General features: G+C 41.9%; 1 protein-coding gene across 7 annotated transcripts in view; it reads left to right on the forward strand.

Annotated features, from left to right (window-relative positions):
* Positions 1–11,336, forward strand: part of LOC122553033 (pleckstrin homology domain-containing family G member 1-like) — a 219,984-nt gene extending 208,648 nt beyond the window's left edge. For all 7 annotated transcript variants that reach the window (XM_043696473.1, XM_043696471.1, XM_043696472.1 and 4 more), the window contains 2 exons: positions 664–2,335; positions 6,996–11,336. In XM_043696473.1, coding sequence (XP_043552408.1) covers positions 664–2,335; positions 6,996–8,029 — 2,706 coding nt within the window. In that variant the 3' untranslated portion in view covers positions 8,030–11,336. The remainder of the gene's footprint in view (positions 1–663; positions 2,336–6,995) is intronic.
* The last annotated feature ends 3,697 nt before the right edge of the window (positions 11,337–15,033 follow it).

The raw sequence follows: 15,033 nt of genomic DNA on the forward strand, positions 1-15,033 counted from the left end.
CCGAACGGTACCGAGTTGCGATACCGAATTGGCCTTAGTCATCCGACTTGACTGGAGCCATGCTACCATATTATCCCTTGTAATCTTCCTAAACCTGTATGCAAACTTGACACAGTTGAATAGACTGACCTCCTCCAATGTCTCTTCTCTTGTTCAGCTTGAGACTGTCCTTACTTGATTCTGCTCCATGTAATCTTTATCTCAAACATTGCCTTTGGCCATCTCTAATATTACCTAGCTGTACCTTGTCTCAAGGAATTTGCTATTGAACCGCAATGTGCTTTTGTTACCTTCAACTTGACTATTGAAACCCACTCCAGGTCAGTTTTCTACTTGGCAGCCTCTAAAATTAGCATCCCAAATTCTGCATGTATTCCTGAATTGTACCAACTCCTGATGAATCTCTGTCCCTGTGTTTGACGTATATGGACTGCAGGCGCAACAGATTTTGAATTTACAGGTGTTTTAAATCTCTCTAGCTCTTCCCCTTCCTCTAATTCTTGCAAACCCCTCCAGTTCTGTGATTCTGGCCTCTTAGGATCACCTGCTTCCTTTAGTCCACCTTGGTGGCTGTACCTTCAGTTGTCTTGGTCCCAAGTTCTGGAATGCTCTTCCTAAATCTCTGTACAGTTTTTAAAAATACCTTTTTATTATATTTTTCAGGTGTCTTCCAAATCCTCAACCAACGACTCTCGACTGTTTAATGTTCATTTCGAATGTTGGAACACTCAACCAGTTACCCATACTGCAGAACAGATTGAAACCACAGGCAGTGTGTGTGGACTGCTGGACATGGAGTTGAGAGATGTGTGGACTGAGCCTCTCAATGGACGTGCCTCATTCCCCAGTCAAGCATTATCCCATGGGGGTCGAGGGGGCGATGACTACCAAAAGTTTGTGACAACAGCCTCCACGCCAAATCTCTCCTCCACCCCGATCCGTCCACTGTACCACAGTTCCAATATACCGAACAATGGTCTCACTGAGACCTCTGCTCTGGTTTATCTATGTGCAGGCACTGAACGAAGGGTTGTGAGGAGAGCTAGCAGCGCTGGGGAGCGTCATTTGGCTTCCCGACACCGACCGCCTGCTGACAGTCATTCCCGAACAACACCAGGGATTTCCAGCTCTCAAACCTCCGCTGCTCGAAATGCCAGCTCCGCAAAGTCTGAAGGACTAGATGAGGAAATACGGAACTCGCAGATTGCAGTCAACTTGAGATCCAACACCACTGAAGGCATATATGAGAACATCATGCTTGCCAGTGAGGAGACATTAGCTGAAGAGCAACATGAAGTTACCTGCAGTCCAGGGGAGATAACTGGTGCCAGTTTCCAGTCGAGTGGTCAAGCTGAAAAGAAACACCAACATGGCAACCTAAGCCACAAGGATGTTGAGATTCAAGGAAGGTGGGAGGGGAGAGCCAGCTCCATTCATCTCACTGAGACCGGCCTGGTGTCTGGCCAAAATTCTCCAGCTTTGCCCAAACTGGAATTGAAGACTGTTGAGTCACTGAATGAGAGGCTGGTGTTGCCTGAGAAAGCGCACACAAAGCTGAAGAATGATTGGGAAGAATGCAGCAAGAGGCACAGCTTCCTGGCTCCTGACAGCGATTTGAGTTCTTGTGGACTGGGAGGTTTTGTTTCTGAGGAGAGCCTTCGGTTCAGTGGCGACGAAGCTCCCAATCTCAACCACCTGATGGAGAAGAGTCAGTCGGGCTGGAACAGCTCTGCCAATTCTCACTGTGAATCACGTGAATCCATCCCGGACATACTGTCTGAGGAGGTGGACGAGATCTGGAATGACCTGGAGGACTACATCAGGAAAAGCGAGGAGACCAGGCGGGACCGTCTACCTGCAGCCTTCCCGGTCAGTGAGGATGATCTGAGTGGACCGGCTAGCACCCAGGAAAGCCAGAGGGAAAGGTCGCTTGCTTGCTCCACTAAGGTGTGCCCTAGCTTTGTTGAAGCAGTGAAGAACAAATCTGGCAGATTGAGCACTAGCAGTGTCAAAACAGACAGCAGTGAGCCAAGTGGGGAAGCGTCAGTGTTAACTGCGAGTGTTGCCTCCTTCTTGGATGGTGAGGTGGTTGAGACAGAGAGTTTGTGGCGCAGTACTAATGTTGAGACTGTTGTTCAGGATCTAGATATCATGGATCGAACCAAACGCAGAGTCTATTACATGGCCCGGCAGTACAGCCAAAAAATCAAGAAGGCTAATCAGCTGCTCAAGATGAAGAACACAGCAGAACAATCACCCTCTGATCAACCCAAGAGAAAATGCAAGGACCTGGTGGCTATTTTGGAAGAAAAGAAACAAGGTGGAACTGCCATTGGTATGTAGAATCATCCCCAAAACCTTCTATTTGTTGGATGAGCTTCCAATGCTTTTGCAGTGACCTACTTTCATCTTTAACATTGTCCATCTCTGCCCTTCACTCAATGCTTAATGTTTCAACCTTAACCTCACACTTCTGTTCTTAAGTTTGAGCTATATCAAAATTCTGTTGCTTGTATCCTCAATCATACCATTTTCTATTTTCACATCGTCCATGCCTTCGCTGACCATCATAGCTCCTGAAGCAATGTTTGTACTTCTTTCCAAGTTCTTCCTCCTCCCCTTCATGTCTGTATAACCGCTTTCAGCTTTCTAACCCTCAGTTGCTGCTCTAGTTCTGACTCCTTGTGCATGCCTAATTTTACTGGGTCCACCATTGTTGGCCATAATGGCTTAAAATGATTGGGAGGGGATGGGAACCTGAAAGGATCTCCAGATCAGAGACAGTTTAAAAACTGCTAACAGAAGTTTAAAAAAAAAATCTGAAGATGGATAATGTAAAGGCAAGTAGCAAACAGGAATAGAATGCCCAATTAAAAGCACTCTTATGAGAATGCACATCACATTGCAAATGAGGTTGAGTTTTGAAGGCTTAAATTGAGCTAAATGTATTATTTAGTTAACACAAAGATGTGGCAACAGGGTGACCAAGGTTGAGAACGGAATATTCAAGAGTACTCATCATTTTGGCCAAAAGGGAAAGGTGGGATAGCACTCTTAAAGCATCACTAAGATCATTAGTGAGAGAAGAACTTCAGTCAAAGGATCAAGATGTAGAATTTGTTTGAATGGGGCTAAGAACCAGCAAAGGGCAGCAAATATTGGGAGTTGTTCATCCACAAAACAATAGTGGTAATGTTGGGCACAATTATGAATTGAGAAATTAGAAATGTGTTGTGTGTAATACAGTAATGATTGTGATTTGGATTTACTTGTGGTTTGGATGAGCAACAGTGCTATGGGTGATGTGTATATGAGAAATTTCTGGAGGAGTTAAGATCTTACTAACACAAACAGCAAACAGAGTTTCAACCTTTCAAACACCATCCTTTTACAGATGCTCATTTAGAGAGAAATTTCTCTTCTATCTAAACTCTAAGTTTGTACCTAACTCCTCCCAGTTCCCTCTCGTTGGAATGCGTCAGCAGTTTTACGATTCCTTTGAGTCCACTAGCATGAATCTTTCACAGTTTTATGGCCTCCATTCTACCAACCTGAAGATTTCTATCTGAAGCTCTCCTGGTTTGGAAGCTACATAAACAAAAATACTTCAGCTGGAGTGACTGGTTCCCTTGAATGAAAAGCTTGATTCTCCTGCTAGGAGAAAGTGTTGCTCTTCTGAACCAAACTCCTGATTTCCCTGAATCAAATTCAAAGCTAAAACTAATGGTGATTTCATCTGTTGTAAATTTGAAGTATAAACGTTCCATCTGCTAACACTATAGGGGTTCTGCCAGGCACTTAAATGTGATTATCTGTTTTTGTAATCGATGCACAGCTTCAAGTCATTTTTTTGACCAGTTTTTAAAAACAATGACCCAAATCCATGTGCGTCTGTTTTGAAATAGAAGTCCAAAATATACATATAAAATAACCTTCTATCACATGAAGGGCTTGGAAACTGAGAAAAAATAGAGCTAGCATTTGAAAATTTTATCAGATTGAAAGTTGGTAACTTCTGGTCCAGGTGCATTACCTTTCAAAGGATTGAAGGTGGGGTTTATTACAGCAGCGGTAGCTATCTTTTCAAATTCTGTAAATTATAAAAAACATTCCTGCAGACTGGAAACTAGCAAATGTGACCCAGTTTTTTTTTAAAGAAAGGAGGGGAATATTAGAATGCAATGGATGTCCAGACTAATTCCAGGAATGACAGGTTTATCTTATTCTAAGAGACTGGAGTCTAAATTTGTATTCTCTAGAGTTTCAACAATTGAGAGATGTTCTTATTGAAACTTATATTCTCATAAGGTCTGATAGGGTGGATATCGGTAGATGTTTCCCTTGGTAAGTCTATAATCAAGAGACATCTCAAACTAATGGGTTGACTGGGAAAGACCTGAGGAGAACTTTTTTAGTGGTAAATCTTTTGAACCCGTACCCTCAAGGATTGTGAAAGCTGATTGAGCATCTTTGAGACTGAAATTGTTGGATTTGTGGAGAATGATGTGATCTAAGAAGAGGCAATCATTGATCCAATTGAATGGTACAACAGGATGTTCTTTTTTCTTTGGCTGTCATGGATGAGATCTGGAAATCCCTCATTAAGCACTTATGCTACTATTCTCATTCATTTTTCTTAAAGCTACCTCTTTTATCCAATCTGGTGTCAGTCTTTTCTATTATTACTTACGAGGTGACACAGGATTTAAGATTAGACCAGGGTTTAATATACAGTCGGTTCTGCTATAACGCAAATTGGCTTTAACGCAATTCCGGCTCATTAGATTAAACGCTGTGGGTATTGTATGATTTTCGTAACACAAGATCGCATGAGAATGGAGCTGTTGTGTTTTATCAGAACCAATTGTAGTCCTTTTATTTGTAAGTTTGCATTGGTCAAGTTTACTGCAGCCTTTTTCCTTCAGTTTTTGTGAATGCAGTCTGATCAGTACTAAATGCTGTTAAGTTGTTTGGTGAAGATTTGTAGAAAAGTAGCCTCTTGTCTCCGGAATAGAGCAGTTTCTCTTAGATGCTTGCCTAAGCAATTGAGCCAACATGTTTTATAATTTATTCATGGGTTGTGGGAATCATAGGCAAGACTAGGATTTATTGCCACCTTGAAGTGGTAGTGAGTGAACTCCTTGAACCCTGGCAGTCTGTTGCATAGGTACAGCCTTGCACAGCTTTCAGGAGATACTTACTTGGATTTTAATCCAATTAGTGAAAGAATGGTGAAATAGACCCTAGACAGGAGTGTGTGTAACCAGGAGAGGAATTTGAACATGTTGGTTTTTCCATATATCTGCCTTTTGTTCTCCTTGATGAAGGTCAGGACTTTGGCCGATGCTTCAGGATGAGCCATGGCCACTTGTGCTGTTATCACCTTGAGAATTCAGGATCCTGAATCATCCATCCAAAATGTTATGAACTACAGAAGATGAAGATTTCCATTTATTCAGTTACTTACATAACCACAGGGAATGCCTAGCTGTTTTATTTCTAAATTTCCGCTTGGGTGGTCTAAATTTAGGGGACACAGTTTAAAAGTAAGGTGTCTCCCTTTTAATACAGATGAGCTTTTCTCCTCTAGGATTTGCGCAATGTGGAATCTTTCCCTAGAAGATAATGAAGGGTAGACTTTTGAAGTTTATTCAAAACTGAGTTAGATTTTATCATAGAGGAGTTTGAGGTACAGATAGGAAGGTGGAGATGAGACCACAGGCAGGTCAGCTCTAACCTTATTGACTACTGGAGCAGGTTTGAAAGGCCAAATGGCCTATTTTCTGCTCAGAAATCCTATTGTGCCCCCTCTGCCCAGACCTGTCATCAACATAAATATCCCCCCCTTTTTCCTGTCTGCTCTCATTTATAAAGTTAACTCTGCTTTCTCTCCACAGATGTTATCAGACCAGTTGAGTTTCTCCAGCAGTTTGTTTTTCTATGTTAAGATTAGAATTAGGCCATTCATGGTGATGACATAACATACCTTTACACACAAGATGGTGGAAAATGGGAACACTGTCCACCCAAGAACTGCTGAGGCTTGGTTAATTGTAATTTTCACATCAATTTTTTTTGGTCTGTAAGGATTAAGGAGATCAGAGTAAACAATGAAACATCTAGGGATGGGGCTGAATGGCCCACTGTTGTTCCTTTACTCCTCTGCCTGTTCCAGTAGAATTGCCCAGATGTACGAAAGACTTGGTAAACTTCCAAAAGCTTCCTTTTTTAAAATTCATTCAGAGAAAGGTGCTGGCTAGGCTGGCATTTGTATGCCAACCCTGATTGCCTAGAAGATAATTGAGAGTTAGTCATATTGCAGTAGGTCTGGAGTCACATTTAGGCCATACTGTGTAAGGATGGCAGATATCTGATTTATTTGAAGGAACTTAATGGACCAGATGGGTTTCTATGACAATCAAGTGATTACACAGTTGCCATTAGGCTAACCTTTTATTCTATAGCTGAATTTGAATTCAATAAATATATCTGCCATGGTGGAGACTTGAGCCCATGTCCCTAGAACATTAGCCTGGGGTTCTGGATTGCTAGCTTAGTGATGTTACCATGGCACTGCCACCACCTCCTCTAAACCTTCATTGATATACAGCTTGTAATCATAGAATCCTTACTGATGGAGGCTGTTTGGCCCATTGAGTCTGCACTGACCCTCAGAAGATTCTACGTCCTACCTTACCCCTGTAACCCCACATTTACCATAGCCACCCTACCTAGCTTGCACAGCCCTACACACTGCAGGGAACTTAGCATGGCCGATCCATCTAATGTGCACATCTTTGGACTGTAGGAGGAAACCAGAGCACCTGGCGGAAACCCACACAGACATAAGGAAAACATGCAAACTCCACACAGACTGTAATCAAACCCAGATCCCTGGCGCTGTGCTAACCACTAAGCCACCTTGCTGCCTCTGTAATGTCAGGGTTATTTCTGTTTACACTTGTTTAACCAGTAATTTTTTTTTTATTTCTCAGGTGCCCGAATTGCTGAATACTCCCAGCTGTATGACCAGTTCCTGTTCAAAGAGACTCCGTCTAAATCATCACCAAGTGTGCCAGTAGACAACAGTGGGGAGGTGTGTGCTCAAAAGACTATGCAAAGCCCAGTCTCTGGTCATCCCTCCCATGGGCAGTCCCTGGGCACTGAGGACTGGCTGCTACACTCTACCTACAGTAATGGGGAGTTGGCAGACTTTGTTGCCTGGCCAGATATTCAGGGACTTGCAGCTAAATATTCCATCCAAGAGAAGAATGTGACAAATGGGCGACTTCAGAGTAGAGGGGGGTTGGCTGGCTCAGTCCCCTCTGTTGCAGCCTGTCCATCTGTCCCAATGCAGCAACGATGGAGTGCCATTATTGTCCCACCTGGTGGGTCAGATTGCTCGGTGGCCCATGGCGACAACTCCCTAGGTCGCAGGACGAGTGAGGGTAAGCAGCGGGAGACTTCGCTGCCTTCTCCAGCTGTGATAACAAGCCAATCTGCTGACTCCATCAATCGTACTTTGGATAAGCAGGCACTATTCTCTAGCCAGGACCCTGCCTCTGACAGACTACATGTTGGGAGCCAAGAGATTGACGAGCCAGCTCTGACTTTACGGGACTCTCAAAAGGTCGTTGTAGTTAACAGGGTTCCACCCCTTGATGCCCAATTGGCAACACAGAACTACTTTGCCAATTTCAATGACACTGGGGAAGATGATGAAGACTACGTGGAGATTAAGTCTGAGGATGAGGATTATGAAGACCTGGATGAGGGAACCTTTACTCATGACCTGAGCTTCCATTTTAATGGCAAAGCAGAATCTGCTCCCGAACCTGGCAATACCCGTTTGGCTCGTGCCTCCTGTATCCCATTGTCAGATAGCGATGCAATGGGCTCTTTAACTATCTTGGCAGAGCCTGACCAGCTGAGCCACTATCTCTGGCGGGAACCCTCTCCCAGCCAGCAGAATATTGTTCAGACTCTGCGGGACAAGTTTCAGTGTCTCAGCTCCAGCAGCTTTGCTTGAACATTTCATCTCCGTTTGAAGACTGAAGAGAGAGAAGAGGGGAAACCATTACGTATTAACTGTTTGCAAGCACTTCGTGTAGATTTCCAGTTATCTTGCCACCATTGTGCTATTGCTGCTGAAGTCAGCGAACCTTTTGTGTTAAATAGTATCTAGGTTGTGGCAATGGACAAGTTTTGAAAGAAAGAAATGCAAATGAGGGTTTAGTTTTGTGTAAAGCAGGAACCAGTGGAAAAAGTGACTAGGAAATGCAGATATATCTTGCATGCTATGAGGAATTTGGGTGGTCAAGTGTTCCACTTGGGGGTTTGAAGGTTGGACCTGGGGTGATTGCCTGCCCGTCATTGTTCCAGTTCATGTATTGACTCCAGTGTCATTCAGTTTTGTTTTATGGGGCACGGGGTGGAAATGATCTGGACGGAAGATGGCCTGGTCTGTGGGCGTCCTAATCTCTGAGACTGAGGATATTACAGTTTCTCACATTGAATTGCATAAAACTGCAAATGGAACAAGTTGGGCAAGATTTCTTCTCCCTGCTCAGCCAGCTATGGGACCATTATTGAAATTCTGAGCAATGCATAGTAAGGGATGGAAAGACTGGCAAGTGTGAACAGTATAGTGGTCTTCTTGGAATCCGTCAAATGAAAAATCAGATCAAAGAGGAAGAAAGCCCAGTCCTCTATCAGTTTGTCTGTCATTTTCCACAGACCACCAGTGTGTTTTATTTTTATTCTAAACAACACAAAGGTTCAGTGCTCTTGACTAGTCAGTGACCAGCTGGAAAAGTGACCTCATGATATAACTGGAATCCTATAGCCTGTTGGTTATCCATCCCCTATATTTTTTACTGTTTTCCTCTGTACTAAACACCCCCAGCCAACCTCTCACAGCCCCTGCACCTCACCTGATGGTATTGCATCAAACAGATTTGATTCCACCTATCAAAGCACTAATGCTAAATGCCTTCAGGCTTCTCTTACTCACTTATGCTAAGCTAGCCATCCTTTTCAAAAGAATAGACATTGAGAAACTGGGAACTTTAACAGTTTAGCTTGCTCAGCTGAGGCTAAGATTAAAGGCAAAAGTACCTCTGCTCACTTGGAGAGGGAGGCAATTTACATGAGCACTGCACATTCTGAGACAGGTGAGGATAATCAATGACAGTGATGGGGGCTAGGGTAAGAATGGGTGATGACTGGTGGAGAAAGCATTTTGAATTTCAGGAAGCACTGTTGATGCCCTATCATGAGCCACTTACCAAATAGACATCTCCTATATTGATAGTCTCTGCCAGTTTGACGACAGTGACTTTTCTTTTCTATTATTAAGCACAGAGTGGTTAGGAGAAGGTGGTACTACAGATTATGGTGACTAATGAAGAAATGAGGGAATGCACTACCTTAAAACCATGTACTGATTACATTGATGCATTGGTCTCTGTTTGATTCTGTACATTCCACATGGTTATTTCATGGTTATAGATTTTCACATCAACTATTGGTTATGGGTAACTGGAAGTTGTTTCAATTGTTGAATCTGTTTTTCATCTTCAGCTCATTCATTATTCTGAGACTAGGGTATAAACTTGTTCATAACCCTTTACCCTACTCTGACTCCATCCACCTCCATTCCAGCTCCACAGAGGGTGACAGTTACTGCTAGTGTAACCTCCATCCTAATCATAACTCTAATTGTGAAGAAGATCTTAATGTTCAGTGAAAAGATGCTGTTTGTGATCAGAGATCAATTGCAAAGTGTTTCTCATGGATTTATCAAGCATTGAAAATGAGTAACATGTTCACAACCAATGGGCAAATCTAGATGTAACACCAATCCAAATCAAAATTTTGCATTCAAGTGTTGTCAAGCTATTTGTATAGTCATTTGTGTAGTATTCTTAAAGTGCTCAGAATATAGTATCTTAATATAATTGAAACCCCAGTTTTTAGAAATCCAGTCTCCTAAGGGTTAGTGTATCTGTATCGCAATTTAGTTGCTGTAGTAAATTCCATCAAAAAAATTTTTTCAAATTCTCCCTGCCTGTGTAGTTGGTTGAACCAGTCACCTTTTTCATTTTAGTTATCAGTGGGCTGGATATAAGGGTAAGGAAGGTTCCACTCCATTCATTCATTATGAATTTACACTGTAGGTTTATTATAGAACTGTGTACTGCTTTGAAATCTTGTAGAATAAGCCATACATTAGGTGCCCAAGAGGTTTTTATAGATTTGCATCACAGCTATTCCATCAGTACATCCCCAGGAAAATGATGGTGAAAATTACTGCGTTGTTTATATCTCTGTGCCTCCTTTCAAAATACATAAGCAATAAGTGTATATTGAACCCAACTGTAGGTGACAGTACGGTGTATGACTCTATTGATATGAATTCCATTGCTTGGTTTTCCATTGCAAATTTGCTATTCCCTCATATTCATCCATATAGAAAACTGGAAAACAAATGGAGAAATTGTTTTAAAGTGATGCACAGCTCCTATTTTAAGCAATAATGAGATGCACTTGTAGGAACTGAAGTGAGCATTAAATGACTTCTAATCATGAAAACCAGTGGGACACAATAGTTCGCAAAATATAGTTAGAAATGTGTAAATTTTGTATCAATTATTTTTAATATTAGGTTAATACTTTATTGCAATTCTTCATTGGATATTTGCTCTAGTTAATGAGATTAAAATGAGAATCACTGAACTGGAGAGGAGAGATACTGGCGTTTATATTCTGGAAAATTATTTAAAGATATCCTGAAATTACCTGTTAATTTCCTATTATTAAAGATATCCTGAAATTACCTGTCATTCCTTTTTAGAAGCTATACTGTACAAATTACATTGCCACCTGCAATGGTAAGGGATCATAATGAAAATCACTTGCAGTTCTGACATGTGGTACTTGAAGGTAATTTTTTCCAGTGTTAAAACTGAAGTGACTGCTGAGGTGACCATGTTAAATAAATAAAAACTATCTCAGAAACTGGGGTTGTGATGCCTTGTCCTATGGATGAGAGATTGAGCTGAATAATGACTTCCATTTTAAAAAAATGCACTTTTTATGGTTTATTTTGTAAAAATATCTGAATGTTGAACATGTAGCAAAATATTTTTTAAAAATTGCTCGCTTAATTAATTTTACTTTGCTCAAAGAAAAGCTGAGCCTAATGCATGCCAAATTTACCAGGAATAGTTCTAAAATCTCATTTTAACTTTTATAATATTGTTTTGTCTGGAGGGACATTCTCAGTGTACACGATACAGAAATGATTGATTTGAAATAAATAACTCGAGTCTTCACGTATTTGTCTGGACTGATTTTTGTTGATCTTTTTTTTCCAAATGTTATTCAGCATGTGGAAGTGAGTAAGAGTCCATGACAGTAAATGTAAAGGCTGTGAAGCAACATTTTGTGCATGTGCGATTGCCTGAAGCATTTCTCGCAATCAGTCAATATAGAAGAAGGTTTTATGTTCAAGGTGATTGGTTTGGCTAAGGCTGGCATAATTCTCTTCATGGTGTCTCATACTAGCTACAGTATCCTAGAACCAGCAGCAGGTAGCCAAAGGGGGAAAAGTTGGGAACTGGAGTGGAGAGCACAGTCATAAAGATAGGTAACCAACCTCTTCTTGATTGTGATGGGTCTGAAGGGGACATTGGCAGAGATCAGTGGTAGACACAAACTTGATTTCTCATTGAGTGAGAAATGACCCCATCCCCACAAATGAGTATCTCTTCTAACCGGATCATTTGACGTCTCTCACTCTGCCGCCTCTGTCTCTCCATCTCCCCTCCCTCCCTCCCGTTCCTTGCTCTTTGTTTGTCTGTGCTCATTTGCCTCTTTGTAGTAAGTGCTCATTATGGGGGATAAATGGTCTGGTACAAGTCAGATTGGGGAAAAAAAAGAAGGAAAACCTGAGATCCAGTAACTGCATCCATAAAACAGTTTAATAACTTCAAATAGTCTTCACTTGGCAAAGACTGTTGTACTGAGATCCATCTTCAACGAGGTGCACATTCACAGTTCAATTAAGTCAATTATTCCTCAGCCTGCGATTTCTTTCCTCTGTGCACTATTTTCAGCTCTCCAATATTTTTATCTGACTGACTACAGTTACTTCCTCAATCTATTTGACCTAGTGCCAGAAGGAATAGTTGAGCCAATGTTTCATCTGCATACTACATAAGGGAGGGTAAAAGTCATAAGTTGTACGAATCAAGCAACTTGTTTGGATGAAACCTAGAATATAGGTAGTATCCCTTAGGATGGAAATATTGACATTGAAGCGAGTGCAGCATAAATTAAAGAGGAGGATTTCTGGACTCTAAGGCATTGAGGGATTTCACCAACTCTTTGACCCTTGTAACTCCATGGAATGCAAACCTAGTTTAAGTTTTAAAGACATTGCAAGGATAAGTAGACAAATTATTTCTGGTTGGGGAATCAAAGCCACTTGAAGTTAAAATGTAAACACTTAAACCACCTTTTATGTGTGGAAGTTTGGAAGTCCTATAAACAGCAATTGATGCTAGACCAATTAATTATATCTGAGAACAATACCTTTTGAAGGTCTTTGTAGTGATGCAGACCTGTAGTTAGTAATCATCTCTAGGTCAAATATGGAAAAGGGTCCTTTTCCCCCAGATGCTGCCAGACCTGCTGAGTTTCTCCAACACTTGCAGTTTTTATTTGATTCCAACATCTGCAGTACTTTATTTTTAGTGTCAAATTCCAGGGTGTTGGCTCACTGAATATAATGTGCATTTCACCACCTGCTGGGATGATCACTGAAAACATTTCAATGAGGATATAGAACATTGGAAGAAGTTCTTGAGTAGTTGATTTGTGCAGATATCTTGCTGATTTTTACTGAGACACTTTCTGGGCTGGCTGTTACTATGATTGGATAAGGTAGGCTTCATACTGTGGGGAGCTAATGTGAGAATGATCTCCTGTCAAACTAATGATGTTCCTTCTGTCCATTTGTCCAATCTAGTCTTCAAAAGGCAAAAGTAAAATTTCAAAGATTGGAAATCAGCAAATACCTTAATGGATCTCTGAAAGGAAAATGCTTTTATTTGAGGGTGGGGAGGGGTGTGTTTGGGGGGCGCGGGGGGGGGGGGGGAGGAGAAGAAGAGGTTCTCTCAACAGCAGGAAAACTTGCTACAGCAAGCAATATTCAGCTGGCAGGCCATTGTAAAAACACATTCTATCAGAGAAGGTGGTATTTGAAAGTCACTTTGCCTATCTATATGTATTCTGTGCCATTTCAGAGTAATTCCTGTTATATATGGCCAGATGGAAAAAGGTATGAAGAGTTCAGGAGCAGCTGTGAGTGCAGTGGCCATCGCTAAGGAGAAGCTGCTGGGGGAACCTGAAAGGTGTGAAGGCTGGTAAATCATCCGGACTAGATGGACTGCAGTTCAGGGTTCTGAAGGCGATGGCTGAGGAGATTGTGGAGGTATTGTTTTTTTAGCCATTTTCCAGTCATCTGCAATCCTTGCTGACTCCAGAGATTCCTAATTTTTAAAAAGGGAGGGAGGCAGAAGATGGAAATTCACGGCTGGTTAGCCTGACCTCTATCATTGGTAAGATTTTAGAGTCCATAGTTTGGGGTGAGATTGTGGAGTACTTGGAAGTGCATTGTAAAATAACAATGAGTCATCACAACTTCAAGAGATAGTAATGCCTTACACATCTGTTGGAATTGTTTTGAGGGGCTAACAAGCAAGTTAGACAAAGGTAATAAGCATGATTTATTTGGATTACCAGAGGCCTTTAATAAAGAGCTGCTAAACACATTATTCACCAATGGTGTTTAGGATAAGGGACTGGCATAGATAGAGGATTGGCTGACTGGCAGAAGGCAGTGTGGATAAAGGGGTCTTTTTTTCAGGATGGCAACCAGTTAGTAATGGAGTTGTGCAGGTGTCTGTGTTTCGGTCACAATTTTTCACATTATATATGAATGATCTGGATGAAGGAACTGAGGGCATGGTTGCTAAGTTTACAGATAATACAAAAGTGGGGGAACAGGTAGTGTTGAGGGAGCAGGGAACCTACAGAAGGTTTGGACAGGTTAGGAAAGTGGGCGAAGAAGTGTCAGATGGAATACAATGTGAGAAAGTGTGAGGTTGTCTTTTGGTAGAAAGAATAGAAACATAGACTATTTCTAAATGTGGAAAGGAGTCTTAATTCCCTTGAGGTTAATATGCAAAATCAGTTGGCAGTTAGGAAGGCAATGCTAGCATTCATTTCAGGAAGGCTAGAATACAAGAACAATGTACTACTGAGGTATAATAAGGCTCTGGTCACACCACATTTGAAATATTGAGAGCTGTTTTGGATGGATGTGCTGTCCTTTGAGGGAGTCCAGAGGAAGTTCACAATGTCATATGAGGTGGAGGTGCAAATCTAATTGAGAATTACAGAATACTGAGGGACCTGGATAGAGCAGATGTGGAGATGATGTTTCCTCAGCAGGAGAGACTAGGACTAGAAGGCACAGCCTTGGTGTGAGATGTGAAAAGCTTTCTTCAGCCAGAATGTGGTGTATCTGTTGAACACGTTGTCTCAGAAGGCTGTGGAGGCCAAATCATTTAGTGTCTTTAAGGCAGGTTTTTAATTTAAGGCAATCAAAAGTCATGGAGTGGTGGAGCCAGGAGAAAAGAATGAGAGTGTCGGTGGAAGGGTCCTCCAGACCAAAGGGGTAGCCATGGGCACACGTATGGGCCCCAGCTATGCCTGTCTCTTTTGTTGGCTACGTAGAACAGTTGATCTTCCGTAATTACACCAGCACCACACCCCACCTCTTCCTCCGCTACATTGATGACTGCATTGGCGCCACCTCGTGCTCCCGCGAGGAGGTTGAGCAATTCATCAACTTCACCAACACATTCCACCCTGACCTTAAATTTAACTGGACCATCTCTGACACCTCCCTCCCCCTCCTGGACCTCTCCATCTCCATCAGTGACGACAGACTTGACACTGACA

The sequence above is a fragment of the Chiloscyllium plagiosum genome, chromosome 9, assembly GCF_004010195.1.
Source record: "Chiloscyllium plagiosum isolate BGI_BamShark_2017 chromosome 9, ASM401019v2, whole genome shotgun sequence".
Classification (NCBI taxonomy): domain Eukaryota; kingdom Metazoa; phylum Chordata; class Chondrichthyes; order Orectolobiformes; family Hemiscylliidae; genus Chiloscyllium; species Chiloscyllium plagiosum.